Source organism: Nyctereutes procyonoides, unplaced genomic scaffold, assembly GCF_905146905.1.
Source record: "Nyctereutes procyonoides isolate TBG_1078 unplaced genomic scaffold, NYPRO_anot_genome, whole genome shotgun sequence".
Taxonomy (NCBI): Eukaryota; Metazoa; Chordata; class Mammalia; order Carnivora; family Canidae; genus Nyctereutes; species Nyctereutes procyonoides.
In genome coordinates, this window is record NW_026575134.1 from 6592839 (window position 1) to 6613691 (window position 20853).

General features: G+C 37.0%; 1 protein-coding gene across 1 annotated transcript in view; it reads right to left on the bottom strand.

The window, feature by feature from the left end:
* Positions 1–20853, bottom strand: part of HECW1 (HECT, C2 and WW domain containing E3 ubiquitin protein ligase 1) — a 434806-nt gene that overhangs the window by 126804 nt on the left and 287149 nt on the right. Inside the window, exon 7 of the mRNA XM_055301338.1 lies at positions 20307–20476. Coding sequence (XP_055157313.1) covers positions 20307–20476 — 170 coding nt within the window. The remainder of the gene's footprint in view (positions 1–20306; positions 20477–20853) is intronic.

Consider the following 20853-nt stretch of genomic DNA (forward strand, 5'->3'; position numbering starts at 1 on the left):
AGCCTCTGACAAGGACAGGATCATTGTCAGAACATTCATTTGTGTGCATTTTGTATATATTTTTATGAACAACTTCATAGAAATACATATATAATAGAAGACATATATAATAGGTACTTTCTAGAAAAATTTTAAAACAGATTCAAGAAGAAACAGGAAACCTGAATAAATAATATTAAATAATTGAGTTAGGAGTCAAACATTTTGTCACCAAGTCACTTTACAAGTAATTTTTACTAAAACTTCTGGGAATAAATTATCTAATATAAACTGTTCAAAGAAATTAAAGATTATAAAAAAGAGGATGCCTGGGTGGCTCAGCAGTTTAGTGCCTGCCATCAGCCCAGGGCATGATCCTGGAGTCCTGGGATCAAGTCCCACATCAGGCTCCCTGCATGGAGCCTACTTCTCCCTCTGCCTGTATCTCTGCCTCTCATGAATAAATAAATAAAATCTTTAAAAAAAAGATTAAGAAAAAGAGACAGCTACCCAAATGATCTGCTGAGGATAAGACATCTTTGATACAAACTCTATAGTGTTACAAGAAAATTGAAGACATTGTATTTACATGGATAGCTGCAAAAATCCTAAATAAACTTAGCTGCAAATCAAAAACAGCATTTGTATGAAAAATATCAACTGTGTCTTCCAGGCTGAGGACTACCTGTGTGACCATTCCTCTGAGATTAGAATCCCTTTTCTCCTCATTCATTCCAGTGTTTTCCTAGAGGGTGCAGAAAACTTTGAACATTCATTTTCTATGCTAACTTTATCTTTGTACTAAAAATTTTTTTCTGATTTCATTTTTCTCACTTATATTAAAATATATTTTATCTTTCTATATTGAATGCATTTTATATGTTTCCAGGACAAGAGAGGTGACTATTTAAAAGGGTATATATGCTGTGTGGCCTCAGATTTGGCATTTACGTGCTCATAGGAAAAGTCAGGTCATTAAAGGCTCCATATCTAAAGAGCTGGTCCAACAACTAGGGCCAGACTCCCTCCTCTTTCTTGCACCATACGGTGGATTTGACAACTGTTTTTTCATGTTATATGTGGGCTGCATGATATCATCCCCTTTCAATCACTCTGTATATCACTGGACTTGTGCTGTATTGCTTCTGTCTGTATGTCTCTTTTACAAATGCACTAAGTTATACCCATACCTAGTAATGCCTCTTTTAAGTATAATGGTTCTTTAGCCAAAGATGGATATAAATAGCTAAGTGTTTACCAGAAGACTATTCAACATAAATATATTCTCTTTAAAACAAACAAAACCCCAGAAAATGTGATATTAGCTGATTAATCATGGTAGTGCCATAATAATAATTTCATAATACATGAAATCAATAGCCTAACACAGTAATACAGTTATAATAAAACTGCAAATTAAAGTCATTGATAAAATGACAAGAACTCTATTGATTTTCTCCTGATTTTTTTTAACATTAAAAATACTGCTGTCTATATTTGCTTTTGTTCATATATCTTTATTAATTGTTTTCGAGGTTAATTACCTAAAGCACCGAAAAAGCTGACAAAGCTAAACAGATTAAAGCCTGACAGGAGTTGAGATTTGTCCCTAGGGCCCAGGCATTACTTCCTGCAAGGCAAGCATGAGGGAGGCAAAGATGGGGATCTGCTGTAGGCCCCCTAAAAGAACAGGATCATTGTCAGATGATGGGTCTTGCTGAAGCAGAATTTCTGACAAATGAATAAGGAAAGAGAGCCCATAGGATTTGGAGTTTCTATGGTTTAGCCCCACTAGCTTTTTTTTTTTTTCCATTCTTTAAAATAAATGTGAGCATCTTGTATGGCTATGCATACTACCTCTTAAATTCCCCAAAGCGTCTCTTCTCTGGCCCTCCCTCATCCCTTATCCTTGTCTTCCTTGGTTCCTAAATCCTCCTCTTTGACTTACCCGTACTTGATTTCTTCACTTCTCAAGTCATTATGCTTGGAAATCCACTTAGGTTTGTTTCTTACTAACTCCAGCCTCACCTTTGATTTTGGTATCAGCCCTATTGGATGACATTAGCTTAACAAATTTCGATCAGTGAAAGAGGCACTATCCAATTCTGTCTCTGATTGGTATTTTTTGCAAGTTTTCTTGGTATAAATACTTCTACACAGATAACTTCACTAAATGCTGGGGAGAGATGTGCATAGTGGCCTCTGTGAGCCCACATGAGTTGGCTCTAGCACACTCTGACACCACCAATGGATGTGCTGAGCCAGTCCTCAGCTCACTCTATTTCTCCATGAGAAATTAAAAGGCATTGGGTTTTACTACATTCTCAAAACCTTCACTTCTACTTATTTCCTCAGTTTTCAATGTTGCTAACAGATAAGACATACTTCAGCCAGCTGACATCAAACTGGGTGCCTCTAAGTTCAGTGCATGAGTCTCAGGTGTCACCTGGGAACCAGAGGCAGTACCACTGGAGTCAAACCCCTTGTGTTTTTATGTAGGTATTCCATTCATGAGTTCCTTTCAGAAAAGTGTTCAGCTCCTGGTTTAATCAACTAAAATAACTGATTTGGTGCTTAGATGATTGTTGTCTATATCAGGGAACTTAAAAAAATCTTTTTAAAAACTATAGTCCTGGGACAGGACTGTTGGCTAGGGCTTGTCTCATACTCACCACCAGTGCCCATCTTTTGCATTTTGACGAATGTTTTTTTTCCCCCATAAATGTGATTTTGTGTTCATGAAACTGTTCACCAAGTCCAGGCTAAAAGTATAATTTAACTTCTGGCTAAATTACCTTTCAATTTCTAATCAATCAGGACTGACGTTAACACTCAAGTTTAAACCAACAAGAGTTTGGTTAAAACCGGTTAGGGCTCACTGATTACAGTAAACATCTAGTGATTGTCCTTACAGATCATGGGCCTTAGCCAGGCTCCCTTGTTTATCTCTAGAGGATCAGACTTGTAGACTAACCTGGTCCACTTGGTCTGCTTGGTCGGTCGGGTTTTGGCAATCTCTCTGACAGTAAGTCTCATTCTTACCTACTTCTGATGTTCCTGGGGTGATTAAATGTGAGAACTCTGGTAAAAACCTATTAGAACTTGACATCTAGAAGAATACTCTAAGTGGTGAACCCATGCCTGACTCTTATGCGTTTATGTCCACATCTGACCCCTCCAATTGTCAGGGCAGTGGTTTGTGGTTTGCTTAACTGTAAGGTAATGTTTTGGTTACTGGTACCTACTCTGGACTCCTAGCCAGCCCCAGCGCTAGAAGCTGTCCTGAGCTACCTGCACCAATTGAAGTTCCTCTCACATGCTAGAGCCCTATTTTAAGTGCATGGTAGCTGGGGGATATTGAAGGGACCCACTAGACAAAAGTGAAGCATAATGGCTAATTACATCTACACCTATACCTCTCCATGTTCACCAGAAGCCACCATTCTGGTCCAACTTCATCATTTCCCACCTAGCTTCTGCAACTGCCTCCTAACTGATGCGTTTTCTCCCCTTCCTCCCTCTCAATCCACCCCCAGCATATGTGGATTGTGAGTCTTATTTGTTCCATACCTCACCAGCATTAGTTTTTGTCCATTTCCTTCATGTTAGCCATGCTGGTGGGTGTGCAGTGGCATCACACTGCACTTTTAATTTTTAGTCCTGGATGACTAATGAAGCTGAACATCTTTTTATATATTTATTGGCATTTGGACAACCTCCTTTGTGAGGTGCCTGTTCAAATCTTTGGTCCATTTACCTGTTAGTGTCTGTCCTTTCCTTCTTGATTTGTAGAGGTAGTGTGTGTATTCTAGATACTGGTTCTTTGCTATCTAGATAGTTCAATATATTTTCCCACTCTTTGGCTTGCTCTTAATGTAGAATTTTGATGAACAGATATTTGTAATTTCAGTGTCATCCAATTAACCAAGCCTTTGCATTATGGTTAACGCTTTCCATATTCTGCTTAAGAGCTTTTATTTTTTTGGCTTCCACAAGGTCATAAAGGAGTTCTCATATGTTATGAATTAGAAACCTTATTGATAAAGTTTCATATCTAGATTTACAATCTATTGGGAATTGATTTTTGTGTGTGATATGAAACTGGATTCAAGATTCATTTTTTAAAATATGGATAGCACATTGACTCAACACCAAACTTTGAACAGGCTCTCCTTCCCTTACTACATTGCAGTATCACTATTGTCATAAAACAGTGATGTTATGCGTGTACCCAATTTGTTATTCTAATCTATTCAATTAGCTATTTGTCTATTCTAAGCCAATGCGTTCTATCTTAATTCCTTTAGCTTTATATCTATTATGGCATCTGGAAGGATAAGTCTCTTTGCTTTTTTTTTTTTTTTTAAGATTTCCCTGCCTATTCTTGGCCTTTCCTATTTCTATCTCGATTTAGAATTGCTTGTCAAGTAACATTAAAAATACCTCTTAGAATTTTGATTGGGATTTCACTGAATCCACAGATCAACTTGAGACTGAATTGACACCACACAATATTGGATTTTCTAATAATATTTCTTCTTTTATTTAGGCTGTTTTAAATTTCTCTTAGACATGTTGCAGTACTTAGTAAAAAGGCCTTTTACATTTTTTGTTAGATTTATTCCTAGGTATTTGATGTTTTGTGGTGCTACTGTAAATAGTATCTTTTAAAAAATTTTATTTTCTATTTGCATGTAGAAATACAGTTTGTGTTCATATATTAACCTTTTATTTATTTAGTGACCTTGTTAAATTCACTTATTAATTCTAACAGTTTATTATTTTACACTGCTCACTTATACAACAATGTTATTTGAAAATAAGTAGTCTTCCTTTCCAATTGTGATATACTTTCTTTCTTTATTTTTGCCTTATTACATTGGATCTTTGGTAAAAAATTAAATAGAAGTGGCTAAAGCACATATCCTTATCTTGTTCTCAATTTTAAGGTAAAGTATTCAACATGATGTTTACTGTAGATTTTATTCTTAATATTTTAAATCCTCTATCAGAGTGAAGAAGTTCTCTTCTGTTTTTTGAAAGTTGTTAAAAAATTAGGAGTGAATATTAAATTTTGTCTACATTTTCTGGATCTACTGAGATAAACATGATTTTTCTCCTTTATTAAATTTAAATAATTTTTATTTATTTATTTTTTATAAAGATTTTATATACTTTTTTATTTTTTATATTTTTTATAAAGATTTTATATGTATATGAGAGACACAGAGAGGCAGAGAGAGAGGCAGAGACAGGAGAAGCAGGCTCCATGCAAGGAGCTGGATATGAGACTAGATCCTGGACTCCGGGATCACACCCTGAGCTGAAGGCAGAGGCTCAACTGCTGAGCCACCCACGTGTCCCAAATTTAAATAAATTTTAATAGCATGCTTAAAATGAATACGTCAGAAGACAGCTAGCTATTGTTTTAAAAAAATCCAAATTCTGGCAATGTCCAGAAAAATGTAAAAGGATTGTTTATGATATGGTTGAATTGTGAAAACTTGTTCACTGAAATAAGAAACTGGAGGTCTTTGACTTAAATGCAGCTATAGTCACTCCAATAGTGGTGAGAAACCTTACCACCTTTCTGGCTGGGTGAACCAGGCAAAGGAGCCTGCTCTAATCAGCATCACCAAAAAGTGAAAGAAGAATGCCAGAAAGAAGAAAGGCAAAGAAGGAAAATGCCAAATTATTATTTTTTTTTTTGAAACGTAGCCCAAGTTTCTGGCTGATTGTAGAATCATAGATGCACAGGGAAAATGAAATCAGTTTGGAGTTAGGTCTTAAAGAACTGAACTGAAATCTGAACTGCTACCTATCACATTCACAGCAGTGTGGCCTAACTAAGTTAACTGCCTGCAATCACAAAAACAACAAAATAACAACAACAACAAAGACACATATGTTAGAATTATCAGAAAAGGGCTTTAAAGCATCTATTTTAACTACACTCAGTGAGGTAAAGGAAAATATACTTGTCATGAACAAATAGATAAGAAATATCATCAGCAAAACATAAATAACATAAACAAGACCAAACTGTAATTTTAGAATAAAAAAACTAATCTACGAAAAAAAAATCATTGAATAGAGATAATAATAAAATGGAGGTGGTAGTAAAATTGAAGAAAGATCAATAGTAATGATCCAATTACAAGAAGAGAGAGAATTGCCTTAGAGACCTATGGGACAATACCTAAAGGTCTAGCATACAATATGTGGAGTCCAAGAAAAAAGGAGAGAGAGCATTCAACAGAAAAATATTATAAGAAATGATGGCCAAACTTCACCAGTTTGATGAAAACATAAGTTTATAGATCCCAGAAGTTCAATGAGCCAATAGAATAAATTAGAAGAAAACTGTTATGAGTTGAATCGTGTTGTTACCCAAAAAATGTGTTGAAGCCCTAAACATGAGAATGTAATCACATTTGGAAATAGTCCTTGTGATGTAATCAAGTTAGAATGAGGTCATTAGAGTGGGCGCTAATCCAATGTGTCTGTTGTATTTATAAGAAGAGAGGAATATGGACACAGAGGCATATGGTGAGAACACCATGTGAAGAAGGAGGCAGAAATTAGAGCAACACATCTATGAGCCAAGGAATGACAAAGACTGCCAGCATCACCAGAAGCTAGGGCAGAGGCATGGAACAGATTCTCCTTCAGAGCAATCAGAAGAAACCAACCCTGCTTACTCCTTGATTTTGGACTTCTAGTCTCCAGAACTATGAAATAATATGTTTCTGTATATGGCAGCCCTAGAAAACTTATATAAAAACCATACCTAGGAATGTCATAATCAAACTTGAAAACCAAAGATAGAGGGACAAACTTGAACTAACCAAAGAAAAATGAGACCTTCCATTCAGGAGAGCTGGGATTCAAATTATTGCTGATTTCTTACTATAGACTATGGGGACAATAACACAGTAGAACTACATTTTTAAAGTGTTGGGGGAAAAATACCAGTCACCCAGAATTTTATATTCAGTGAAAATATCTTCCAAGATGAAGATGAAGTTAAAACATTCAGCTAAACAAAAAACTAAGAGAACTTCCCCCTAGACTCACTCTGCAAAAAATGCCAAGGGAAGGATTTCATGCCGAAGGGAAATGATACCCAAAGGAAATTCAATCTTCAGAAATGAATAAAAAGCATTAGAAATAGGGAACAAATAGGGGAAGCTAAGAGACTATACTTTTTCTTAACTTCTTTAAAATACATATGTCTGATCCTTTTTTATCAGAGAGGAGGAGAGGAGGGAGAGAGAGAATCTTAAGCAGACTCCATACCTGGTGTGGAGCTTGATGTGGTGCTTGATCTCACAACCCTGAGATTACAACCTGAGCTGAAATCAAGAGTCAAGTCGCTTAACTGACTGAGCCAACCAGGTGCCCCTAAATACATGTGTCTGTTTATTTGTTCTTTTTTTAAAAAAGATTCTATTTATTTATTCATGAGATGCAGAAAGAGAGAGAGAGAGAGAGTCAGAGACACAGGCAGAGGGAGAAGCAGGCTCCATGCAGGGACCCTATGTGGGACTCGATCCCGGGATCACACCCTGAGCCAAAGGCAGATGCTCAACAACTGAGCCACCCAGGAGTCCTGATTTCATTCTTCTTATGGTTTCCCTAGCTGTGCATATCTAGTCCCTTGGCCAGTAGTTCCTCTAGTGCTTTGGTAGAAACTTCTGCCACATCGTTGCTGAAAGATGTTCAGCAGCACAGTATTCATGAAAGCACAATGTAGGTGAGGCCACCACTGACTCTTTCCCTGGCTTTAACAGGGCTCAGTGTCCCCCAAAGAAACATCTCTATCCTTAACTTGGCACACTTGGCCTTAAAACTGGTCTTGGAGCACGTGGGTGTCTCAGCAGTTGAGCATCTGCCTTTGGCCCAGGTCGTGATCCCAGAGTCCTGGGGTGGAGTCCTACATCAGACTCCCTGCATGGAGCCTACTTCTTCCTCTGCCTGTGTCTCTGCCTGTGTCTCTCTGTGTGTCTGATGAATAAATAAATAAAATCTTAAAAAAAATAAAGCAAGAACTATAACATAATCATGTGGGGCTTATAATGTATTGTAAGTCCTATATATGGCAACTATAACATGAAGGATCATGGGCACAGGTGAATGCAGGTAAGTACTGTTGAGATATCACATTTGTGAAGTGGTATGATATTAAGTCAACGTAGATAATGAAAACATAAGAAGGTATATTGTAGTCCCTAAAGCAACCACAAAGAAAGTAATGCAAAAAATGTATAGCTAAAAATCCAATAGATTAATTAAAATTCTAGAAAGTATTCAAATAATACAAAAAGAAAGCAAGAAAACTGAAAAGAATAAGACAGAAAACAGAGAATAAAAAATAGATCTAAATCCAACTATATGAATAATTACATGAAGTGACAACGAACTAAAGATTCTTATTTAAAGGCAGAGATTATCATAGTAGGTGAAAAACTGTCTACAGAATATGCGCCTTTTTCATATCTTGAAAATATCTTGAAATTAAAGGACAAAAATAGGTATACCATTCAGATATCTAACATAAGAAGGCTGGAATTCTATATTAATGTGAGCTAAAATAGCCTTCAAGACGAAGGGTATTTCCAAAAATAGGATATTTCAAAGAGATGTATTTCATAATGTCAAAAAAGCTAATTCATCAGGACCACATTACTTCACAGGTACCTAACCAGAGAACCTCAAAATATATAAAGCAAAAAGTTGGTGGATTTGGAGAGATAGATAATTCCATGATCATAGCATGGGATTTAATCATCCTTTCCTCAGCAGTTCATAAAAAGCTAGTCAATAAGAACAGTACCTTGAATTTGATTTTTACAGACTACTACATAAAACAATAGAATACATATTCTTTCCAAGTGCACGTAATAAATCCACCAAAATATACCATATGTTGGACTGTAAGACATGATTCAATGTATTTAAATAGGTTGAAATCATACCAGGTATATTTTCTGACCACAATAAAGTTGAATTAGAAATCAGTAACAAGAAAATATTTAAGAAGACCCTAAAGTTTGGACTTTACACAGTCCATTTCAAAATAATCCATGGGTCAAAGAAGGATATTAGAAAATATGTTGAATTGGATGATGATAAAAATGAAAATATATAAATTTTATGGAATGCAGCCAAACTACCACTTGGAAGAAAATTAATAGCTATATATTATCACATTAGAAAGAAAAATAATTCTAAAATGTTACATTAAGAATCTAGGAACAGAAGAGCAAAATAACCCTAAAGTAAGTAGAAAGAAGGCAACAAAAGGGAGAAAAAAATTAGAGTAGAAATAGAAAACAAAGAAAAATAGAGAAAATTATCAATGTCAAGAGCTGGTTCTTTGAAAAAAAAATCAACAAAACCCATAAACCCATATCTACATCTGAAACTAATGATGTACTTACTATATGTTGGCTAATTGAATTTTAAAAACTCATATCCAGATTAGTTAATAAAAAAAGAGAAAATGCAGTTCACCTTTAAAAAATGAGAAAAGTACAACCCTTAATAAATTTACATACATTAAAGGACAATAAAACACTGTTTGGAACAATCCTATAAAAAATAGCATGAAGAAAAATGTCAGTATTTCTTGAGAGACACAAATTACAACAGCTTATGTATGTAAAAATAGTTAACCTGAAAGGCCTTATTTCTATTTTTAACATTTTCTCACACATTTTAAAACTGCAATGTAACTCATATATTCACTCATATATTCTATTAAACAGTTAAAGAAGAAATGACAATTATACACAAATCCTTCCAGAATATATAAAAGAAAGAAAACTTCAAAACTCATTTCATAAAATCAGATTACAATCTTACCAAAACCAGACTAATACAAGAAAACTATAGATCAATATTCTTCATGAATGTACATGCAAAAATCCTTAATAAAATATTAGTAAAAGAAACCCAACAATACATAAAAATAATGATACATTTGGCCCAGTAGAATTCATCTTAGGAATGCATGGTTGATCTAATATTAGAAAATCAATCATGGTAAATTACCGTATTAATAGAATAAAGGGGAAACATTATGGAATCATTTCAACAGGTGTAGAAAAAGTATTTAACCAAATTTAACAACATTTATGATTTTAAAAAGAGCTCTCAGCAAATTAGGAATAGAAGGACACATTCTTAAGCTGATGAAGAGCATCTATACAAAAAAATCTAGTATCACCATACTTTGTGGTGAGCTATTAAATGCTTTTTCCCTAATATCAGTAATAAAGCAGAGATACCTTCTGTGACCCCTTCAACTCAACATTGTACTAGAGGCTCTGGACATTGCAATAAGGTAAACCTCAAAACAAACAAATTAAGAGCGTATGTTTAGGAAGGATTGAGTAAAATTACTTTTATTTGCCGTAGTATGATTGTTTACTGAAATATCCTCACACAAAATAACTAGTGAATCAGTGAGATAATTTGGTATGACTGCAGAATTCAAATTAATATAGAAAAATTTATACATAGGCAGGAAATAATTGGAAATGAAATGAAAAAATATTCCACTTATAATAGGCCAAAAAAAGAAGCATGCAAGACCTCTATACTGAAAACCACACAACACTGCCGAGAGAAATTAAAGACCTAAATAAGTGGAGATATATCATTTTATAGATTAGAATAATTAATATTCAACACATTTCCAAATAAAATTCCAAAAGTTCTTTCCTTGAGATTCAAAGATCTTTCTAAAATTTGTAATAAAATGCAAAAAACCCAGAGGAGCCAAAGTAATTTTTAAAAGACTATTTTTTAGAGCTCTTTTAGATTGACAATAAAACCAAGAGGGAGGCACAAGATTTTCCCTATTCGCCTTGCTCCACACATGCATAGTCCCCTCCATCATCAACATCACTAACCAGAATGGCACCTTTCTTTTTTTTTTTTTTTAAAGCCAAGGATGAACTTGCACTGACACATCACAATCACCCAAAGTCAACAGGTTATCTTAGGGTTCATTCTTCCTGTTGTAGATGTTATTGGTTTGGGCAAAAGTAAAATGAAATATATCCATCATCATAATATATCAAGTATTTTCATGGCCTTGAAAATCTTGTCTATTCACCCTTTCCCGCTATGCATTCCTGGCAACCACTGACCCTTTTTACTAGCTGTATCTGTAGTTTTGCCTTTTCCAGAATGTCAGATAGTTGGAATCATGCAGTATGTAGTCTTTTCACATTTTTTCCCACTTAGTAATATGTATTTAAGTTTCCACTATATCTTTTCATGACTTGATAGCTTGATTCTTTTTAGTGCTAAATAACATTCCATTGTCTGGATCTCCCACAGATTATATTAACCTCCTGAAAGACGTCTTGGTTGCATCCAAGTTTTTAGGCAATTATAAGTAAAGGTGCTATTAACATTCTTGTGCAGGCTCATGTGTGGACATAAGTTTTCAAATCCCTTGGATACAGAGGACCTTGATTGCTGGATCATTTTGTGAGCTGTTTAGTTTTTAAGAAATTGCCAAACTGTCTTCCAAAGTGAATGTACCATTTTGCAAGCCCACCAGCAATGTATGAGAATTACTGTTGGTCCACATCCTCTCCATCTTGGGCGTTGTCAGTGTTCTGGATCCAAGCCATTCTAGTAGGTGTGCAGTGGTATCTCACTGTTATTTTAATCTGCATTTCCCTGATGACATAAGATGTGGAGCATCTTTTCACATGCTTATTAGCTATCCATATATCTTTGGTGAGGTGCCTGTCAAGATATTTGGTCCATTTTCAAATCGAATGTTTGTTTTCTTCTTGTTGAGTTTTAAGAGTTCTTTGTATATGTTGGATAATAGTCATTTATAAGATACCTCTTTAACAAATATTTTCTCCCAGTTTGTGGGAGAAATATCTTCTAATTCCCTTGATATAGTCTTTAAGGGAGCAGTTTTAATTTGAATGAAGTCCAGCTTGTCAATTATTTCATTCAAGGATCATGGTTCTAGTATAATATCTAAAAAAGTATTACCAAACCCAAGATCATTTAGGTTTTTTCCTATGTTAATTTCCAGAGGTTTTATAAGTTTTCATTTTACATTTAGGTCTATGCTCCATTTTGAATTAATTTTTCTGAAGAGTATAAGGTCGGTCTCTAGATTCTTTTCTTTTTTTTTTATTGAAGTTCGATTTGCCAACATAGAACACCCAGCGCTCATCCCATCAAGTGCCCTCTTCAGATTCTTTTCTTTGTATGTGGATTTCCAGTTGTTCCAGCACCATTTGTTGAAAAGACTATCTTTGCTCCATTGTATTGTTTTTATTCCTTTGTAAAAGATCAATTGATTATGTGGAGGTCTAATTCTGGGCTTTCTACTCTGTTCCATTGATGCTCCATTTTCCCCAATACCACATTTTTCTTGATACTACAGCTTTACAATAGACCTTGAAGTTGGGTAGCATTGGTCCTCCAATTTTGTTTTCCTCTGATATTGTGTTAGATATTTTAGGTCTTTTGCCTCTCCATGCAAATTTTAGAAGCAGTTTGTCAATATCCATAAAATAACCTGCTAGGGTTTTAAGACTGCACTGAATTCATAGATGAATTTGGAAAGACCTACCATCTTGACAATATTATACTTCCTATCCTTGAACGTGGACTATATATTCATTTTTTAGTACTTTGATTTCATTCTATATAGTTATGTGGTTATTCTTATATAGGTATTATGCAAATTTTGTTAAATATATATCTAAATGTTTCATTTGGGGATGGTAATATAAATGCATTGCTTTTAATTTCAAATTCCATTTGTTCATTGTTGGCATACAGAACAGCAGTGGACTTTTTATATATTAACCTTGTATCCTGCAACCCAGTTAACCAAATCATTTGCTTTATTTTTATTTATTTATTTATTTATTTATTTATTTATTTATTTATTTATTTGAGTTGGGGAAGGGCAGAAGGAGAGAGAGAGAGAGAGAGAGAGAGAGAGAGAGAGAGAGAGAGAATCCCAAGCAGACTCTTTGGGCATGGAGACTGATAAGGGGTTGGATCTCATGACCCTGAGATCATGACCTGAGCCAACACCAAGAGTCCAATACTCAACTGAGCCACCCAGGTGCTCCCCTAAACTGTTTGCTTTAAATTAATACAGTTTTTTGTTGTATGTAATGAATTCTATTTATGTTTGTAAATTGTCCCTTAATAAAGACGATAATGATAAAAACATCATGTAAAGAGTCTTTCACATTTATTCTAAATTTTCAAATTTATTAGCATGAATATTTTCATGATACTCATCTTTTCAATATACATGCAATCACTATATTGTAGCTTTTGTTAGCTTTCTCTATCATGTATTTGTTTTCTAATTCAGTGATTAAGGCATTCATCTTCAAGTTACTGGGATAATAGTTTAATTACATGGAAACTCACATAACTGAGATCTTATTTTCTAATTTAGCTGCATCCCACAAGTTTAGATATGTCATGTATTCATATTACTCATTTCAAAATATTTTCTAGTTTTTTTTAATGATCTCTTCCTTGACTCCTAGATATTTTAGGAGTTTTTGCTTAATTTTCACTCTTACACTGTTGGTGGGAATGTGAACTGGTGCAGCCACTCTGGAAAACTGTGTGGAGGTTCCTCAAAGAGTTAAAAATAGACCTGCCCTACGACCCAGCAATTGTACTGTTAGGGATTTACCCCAAAGATTCAGATGCAATGAAACGCCGGGACACCTGCACCCCGATGTTTCTAGCAGCCATGTCCACAATAGCCAAACTGTGGAAGGAGCCTCGGTGTCCATCGAAAGATGAATGGATAAAGAAGATGTGGTCTATGTATACAATGGAATATTCCTCAGCCATTAGAAACGACAAATACCCACCATTTGCTTCAACGTGGATGGAACTGGAGGGTATTATGCTGAGTGGAGTAAGTCAATCGGAGAAGGACAAACAGTGTATGTTCTCATTCATTTGGGGAATATGAATAATAGTGAAAGGGAATATAAGGGAAGGGAGAAGAAATGTGTGGGAAATATCAGAAAGGGAGACAGAACATAATGACTCCTAACTCTGGGAAATGAACTAGGGGTGGTGGAAGGGGAGGAGGGCGGGGGTGGGGGTGAATGGGTGACGGGCACTGAGGGGGACACTTGACGGGATGAGCACTGGGTGTTATTCTGTATGTTGGTAAATTGAACACCAATAAAAATTAATTTATTAAAAAAAATTTTTTTCCAAGTGGATGGGCATTTTTTAGTTGTGTTTTTATTATTTATGTCTAGCTTCTAAAGTTTTTTTTTAAGATTTATTTATTCATGAGAGACAGAGAGAGAGAGAGAGAGAGAGAGAGAGAGGCAGAGACATAGGCAGAAGGAGAAGCAGGCTCTTCGCAGGAGCTCGATGTGGGACTTGATCACGACCTGAGCTGAGGGCAGCTGCCCAACCACTTCTTAAGTTTAAAAACATAAAATAGTATTTAAAATCTATCTCTGATAGCTCCAATAATAGTCATCCATGGTCCATTCCTCTTGTTACTGAGGTGAGATACTATTTTAACTAATGAGGGCCTGACTGGGCTGCTTGGGCTATTTTGAATTTTTCTATCATTGGCGGGCCCTGCTCATTCACTATAGCCAGCCAGGGGTCTAACTGAGAATCTAGGGTTTTGCTAGACACCTCCCCTTGGTGGATCCAAACTTCAAGTGTTATCTTTTCAGCAGTCAAGCAACAGAAAACTCCTCTTTGGTCTTCAACAGCTTTTGGCCTACTTTCTTATCCCTGTTATAAAAAGCAGTTGCAGAAAGTTGGTTCACTTGAAATTCTTTTTTCTCCAGGATCTTGATCACACAAGTCCTGTTATCCTGACCATCCTCTCATGTATCACAAATGCTTTTTTAAAAAAATTTTCTCTGGCTAGGAAAAGTGTTTTGTGTTAGTGTGCCACATCTAACACATGACAGCCAGAAGCAGATATCAACTGCTTCCATTCTTGACTCTTGATAATCCATTTCATACATGGCAGCAGGAAAGTTTACATAAATTTTGATCAGAGAATGATGCTTCCCTACTCCAATAGCTTCTTATCACATTTATAATAAAATCCCAACCACTTTCCATGACTTACAAGATGCTGGTCCTTGCCTCTCTTCCCAGTCTCATCTTATATCCCACTTCCATCCCTCACACATGGTTATTCTCCAGCCCCAATGACCTTCCTGCTGTTGTTTAAATATGCCAAGCTTGGTACACTCAGGCCCTTCATACCAGCTGCTTCCTCTATCTGCAACATACACCTAACCAGGTCTTTGTGTATCTGGCTTCTCAGTTCATGTGACAACAACTCAGAAAGGCTTTCTCTGGACCATGGCCATCTAAGTTAGCTCCTCTCCATCATGCACATCACGTTACAATGTGTTTCCTTAGTGTTGATATTTTCCCTTGCAATTATCTTGTTAGTTTATATTTTGTTTTGTTTTCTTACATTAGAATATAAGCTCTAGGAGGAAATATCTTGTCTTCTAATCTTGTGACCAGATTGAAGCAGACTGATAGTGTACATGTGTGGGATTAATCCACCTCGCTTTGAGGGCTGAGACAGAGAATGGAGTGGAGGCTGACAAACACCATGGCCCCAGGCTTGATTTAAATATTTGCTCAATCCACATGATATTTCTGAGAATTTGCTTTTAGGAGTTCCTTGTTTGATTTAGAGGTTTAAACATACTCTCCACATAGGCACTCTGATTAAATAACCCAAGACTCTTCAGTTCTGCCGTTTTCTATTTAACTTCTCTGTGTAGCTATAATTTTATAAGTGCTCATTAAATCCGTTCAGGAAAGTAAACAGACCTGAAAATCAAGGAGAGTTTTCCCTGGGTAAAAATAGTTTCTAATTACAGTAATAATAATAAAAAAGAGATCAATCAACATGGTAGTCTTCTTTAAAAAAGTTTTTTCGTTGACATTACATTTAATATGTATTCCTCTATTTTCCCTTCTCATTTTAAAATTCTGCTAGTAACTGTAATTTTTCTAGGATGTAGCATGTTTTAATGAGCAAAAACATATGTTTCAAGTTTGAACTTGCATAAATTTGAAAAAATCACATAAGATTTTAATGCAACATTAATCACAGAAATATATTAAGCATTTAAACTATATATTAAGGATATTCTTGCTCTTAAGTTCAGGTAACTTCAATTATTTCTCATGAATATCCTTTATATGTTAGCAAGTATATACAGAAAGTAGAAGAGTTTGGTTCTCACTCACCTGCTGCATAGAAATTTAAAGATGTGCATGAATTCTGTAGGAAGAGGGAATCTCCATTTCATTCACCAAGGTGCAATATGAGACCCAGAACCCAACCCAAGGTTTTGTTTGTAAGAAATAAGAGAACCATGCTGGATGTGTGCAACTGGAGGAAGCCCAGCCCAACAGCCATCACCTGTCTGTATATACTATGAGCTCCAATCACATGGCATTTCTTTCTTTCTTTTTTTTCAACCACTCCCCAGAAATGCCTCATCACGCATCAAGACCTAAGTCCCACAGCACACCATCTGGGAAGTCTTCCCTCAGCATTCTGCTGCATTCTCTCCATACCTTGATTAGAACATTTATTTTATTGTATTGTCTCCTTCTACCAGGCTGAGTGGTCTTACCTGCCAATCTTTTTTGTGTCCTTTCAGAGGTTTCTATTTCTACTACAGATTAGATACTCAGTAACATTCCTTAAATGAATAAATAATCAGCCATAAGAACTTCACCTGCCTTTCTCCATTAACAAAGTTCTCATTGATCTTTAAAACTTATCCTCCAGAAGTAATAGTTTGTATGATTAGCTGAAAGACCAAATTAAGCTTTTTGATAACTGCCTTCAGCCTTATTATCCAATGCTATAGATTTATACTTTATTTTTCTTCTGAAGGGGAGGGTTATACTGATCACTTTGAGTATCTGATAAAATCTGTGGATACTCTCTCCAGAATTTATCCACAACCACTTATACACAAAACTGATTAGTATCAACCTCTGAAGGCAGATGACCTGCTCAAATTCCAGTTCTGCCATTTATTAGCTGTGACCTGGGGAAAATTACTTAACTTCTCTGTGCCTTGGTTTCCCCATCTTTAAATAGGGATAATAATAGCATATATCTCATAGGGTTGTTGTGAGGATTGAGTTAATCATATAAGATGTTTACACTGGTTGGCATAGTAAGCCCTATATAAGCCTTATATCACCTATTAGGCTCCAGGAACTGGAGATGCGAAGAAAAATTAGATATGATTCCTTCCCTTGAGGACCCAAAGGCTCACAGGAAAGACAGATGTGCAAATAAAGACAGTATGTTGGAGATCTGGACAAAGGGACAGAGAGAAAGGAGCACTTTCCTCCTAAGGCCTAAGTGGGGAGTCAAGGAGTGGCCCATGAGGGAGGTGGCATTTTAGCTGAGTCTTGATGGCTGAACAGGGTTGCTAAGTTGGATTCATTGAGAATGTACATTTTAAGCAGATATAAGGAAAGACAATCAATGCAGGCATGTGAAAGCATGAGGGGCAGTGGGAGACAGAGCTACTGCGAGTGGCCTTAACATAATGTCTGAGGTATAAGGTGCTGGGGAGTGGAGCTGAAGCACATTGCACATGCTATAAATTATCTTATTCAAAACCCATGTTCAACCACCTTCTCCTTTGGCCCTCCCTAGTGGACAGTTGGGGAATCAAAGCACTAGGTTTTCCCAAACAAGAGAGGGTCTGTGACAGGTCATAAGGCTTTTGCTGGGAAGGGCTTCTCTTACAGAATAAAAATGCAAAGCCTAAAAAGGAGGCTTTTTGCCTTTTTGCCTGAAGCTTGAGTTTGAGGCTTTAAGACAGGAGGGTGGGAGGCATCTGCTAACAGGTGCAGTGGGAAGACCTAGAGAGCTTGAGTCCCTTGGTGTATGAGTAGCTACGCTGCCAGGACCACCTCCCTCTGGACTTCTTGTTTGTGAGAAATATCTCAGCTGACCCCACTTCGCTAGCTTAGAGCCAAATGCAACCCATCACTGACACAAGTAGTAAGCAATGCAGAGTCAGCAGAGGCCTTGAATGTTCTGTATAGGAGAGCATTTAGGGGTTCAATGTGCAGATCTTCAGCCAAATTACTTGATGTTTAACTTGAGAAATCAGTTATCCTCAATCTGAGCCTCATTGGGGAGATATGTGGTAAAACTTGTTTTAGAACATTGACTTTAGGGGCACCTGGATGGCTCAATGGTTGAGCGTCTGCCTTAGGCTCAGAGCGTGATCCCGGGGGCCTGCGATCAAGTCCCACAACGGGCTCCCTACATGGACCCTGCTTCTCCCTCTGCCTATGTCTCTGCCTCTCTCTCTGTGTCTCTCATGAATAAATAAATAAAATCTTAAAAAAAGAAAACACCGACTTTAACCACAGGACACTGGATAGAGTGCAGGAGGTCAAAAGCAGAGGACTAGTGAGAGTTTTCTGGGATCTTTCCAGGGTGAAGTAAATCTTGACTAAAGACTCAAATAATTTCAGAACTTACAGTGGATTCTAGCTGAAATTTTTAGACAAAAAAATCAAACCAAACCAAACCAAAACATTCTGATGGCGCTGGGGTTTTGAAATATTCTTTGAGACTTATAATACCTTTATGACTAAATGTTTTAGAACAAGTTGCTCTGAGGTTCTTCACAAGAGAGAAGCCTTTTTTTTTTTTCATGTACTATAAATTCCTGTAGCATCTTGTATTATCCCCAGGAATGCAGTGAAGAGACCAGAAATAATTGGTGAGAATAGCCAGGACTGAAAGAACAAATAATTTAAGATTCATTATTCCATGCTACTGGTACTCACAGTGCTTTAGAATCTGATGATAACCAAAGTAGTAGGAAGTTTAAGTGCAATTCCATTTCCTTCATGTTGCTCTAACTTCAAAGCTGTAACATTGCTCCTCTGTAGGGCCTGGGTCAGGGTTAATTAAATCTTGGAAGTAGGGGGTGTAATTTAAGAGATAATGAGCAAGACTTGCCCCCAAATATCTAATCTCACTTTCTTGCTCAAGAATGCTTGAAAAGTCCACAGCAGAGATCATCTACTCTGAAGAATAAAGGAAGGAAACCTGCCCAAAGCAAGTGCCTCAGGTAGGAGTAGCACATTTCCATCAGTAACAGCCTGATGAAGGTAACCTGAGGCCCAGATTGAGGATGACTGAATTATTTTTTAATTAATTAATCAATTAATCGATCAATTAATTTTTTTACATTTTTTAATTGGAGTTCAATTTGCCAACATATAGCATAACACCCAGTGCTCATCCCATCAAGTGCCCCCTCAGTGCCTGTCACCCAGTCACCCCCACTCCCCGCCCCTTAAATCTATATAACTAGTAATAGGCCATGCTGGGATTTGAACCAAGGTTTGTGTAACTGCAAAGCTGTGCTTTTAACTCAGACATTATACTGTAGCCCCTGCCATGCCCTAAGCCTCCCTGCTCCCCAGCCCACATGGTTAACAGGTCACACCCTCAAGCGAAAGCATGTGAGCTAGGTTGCTAGATGGGTTGTGACAACTTTCTGCTAGTTCTCTAGGAGAAGACTTAGTCGCTGTAAGGCCAAGCCTGACATGCATGTGGCTTTGCTGAGGAATGTCCTCATTCCTGGCCAGTGCTGAGAAACATCCTCACGTCACATTTGGGAGTGGAGATGGGTCTTCATGAGATAGAACAAACTGTCCAATCCTCCTGTAAGTTGCCTAGCACTGTTCAGACCAGGAAGAGGGGATGCACAATTAGGATTCATATCTATTTAGATCAAACAATATGTAAATCCCAGGGATATTCTAGGGCTTAATGATTTACCTATCCTGGGAATCTCTGAATTCCCTAACCTCCAGAATCTCTGGAACGTTGGTCTAAGAGGGATGCATTTAAAATCTGGCACTCTTGCCTAAGGACTGCACATGTAGGAAGAGTGTAAGAATGCTCAGATCAAAATGCTTCTCTTCCTTCTCCCACACAGAGGCAGAGAGAGGGTGTCTTGCCTTCAGACGCAGATCCCGAATCAGAGGAAGAAGCTGTAACAGGGCTACTGAGTGTAGCTGCCACAAACAGTTTCTTGGTATTGCCTTGAGGGGCTCCATAAAGATCCATGAGTTACAACCTCCAGAGAACACAGCTCCCTTCTAAGACCAGAGAGCCATGAGCTCAGCAGCATTCTGAGGCTCCAAGGAAGGAGGAGATAGCATGTGCGCTGCTTTGTTTCAGTTGGCTACTGAGGCTTCTTCTAAGAGCCCACAGCACTCACCTCGGCCTGCCAGATGGGGTTCACGGTGTTGCCTATGATCTTGGATCTCCTCTCCTGTCCGTGGTGTGGGAGGGCAGGGAAGATACTGTGCTTTCCAGGCTGAATAGAAATCTTCAGGTAAGGGTCTGGGTTGAAGAACATCCCTTTCTTCAACCCCATGGCCTGGAAATCTATAAAATAAGGAACATTTTGACTTAAGTGTGTTTCGGTGAGATTAAAGATCATAATATCAGACCTTACATAAGGAGAAAAGTCCATCTAAAACATGGAAAAGCCTTTCCAATCTTTAGACTATTTTCTACCTCATTATAAATATGGGCTGCGAGAGCCCATTATATAGAACATTTACTGGCATGTTTAAAACCATTCCTTGCAAGAAATCAAAACAATTGGCATTGTGGTCATTATGTGTTTTAAGAGAGGACTGTTGGCCCTTCCTGGACTGCACTTCCAGCATTCCTCGGGCAGGTTGGGGTGAGGGTGTGAGGTCACCTTAGGAAACGTGGTGGACATAGAGGCAAGGCATTCAACTTTGAAAATTTTATGG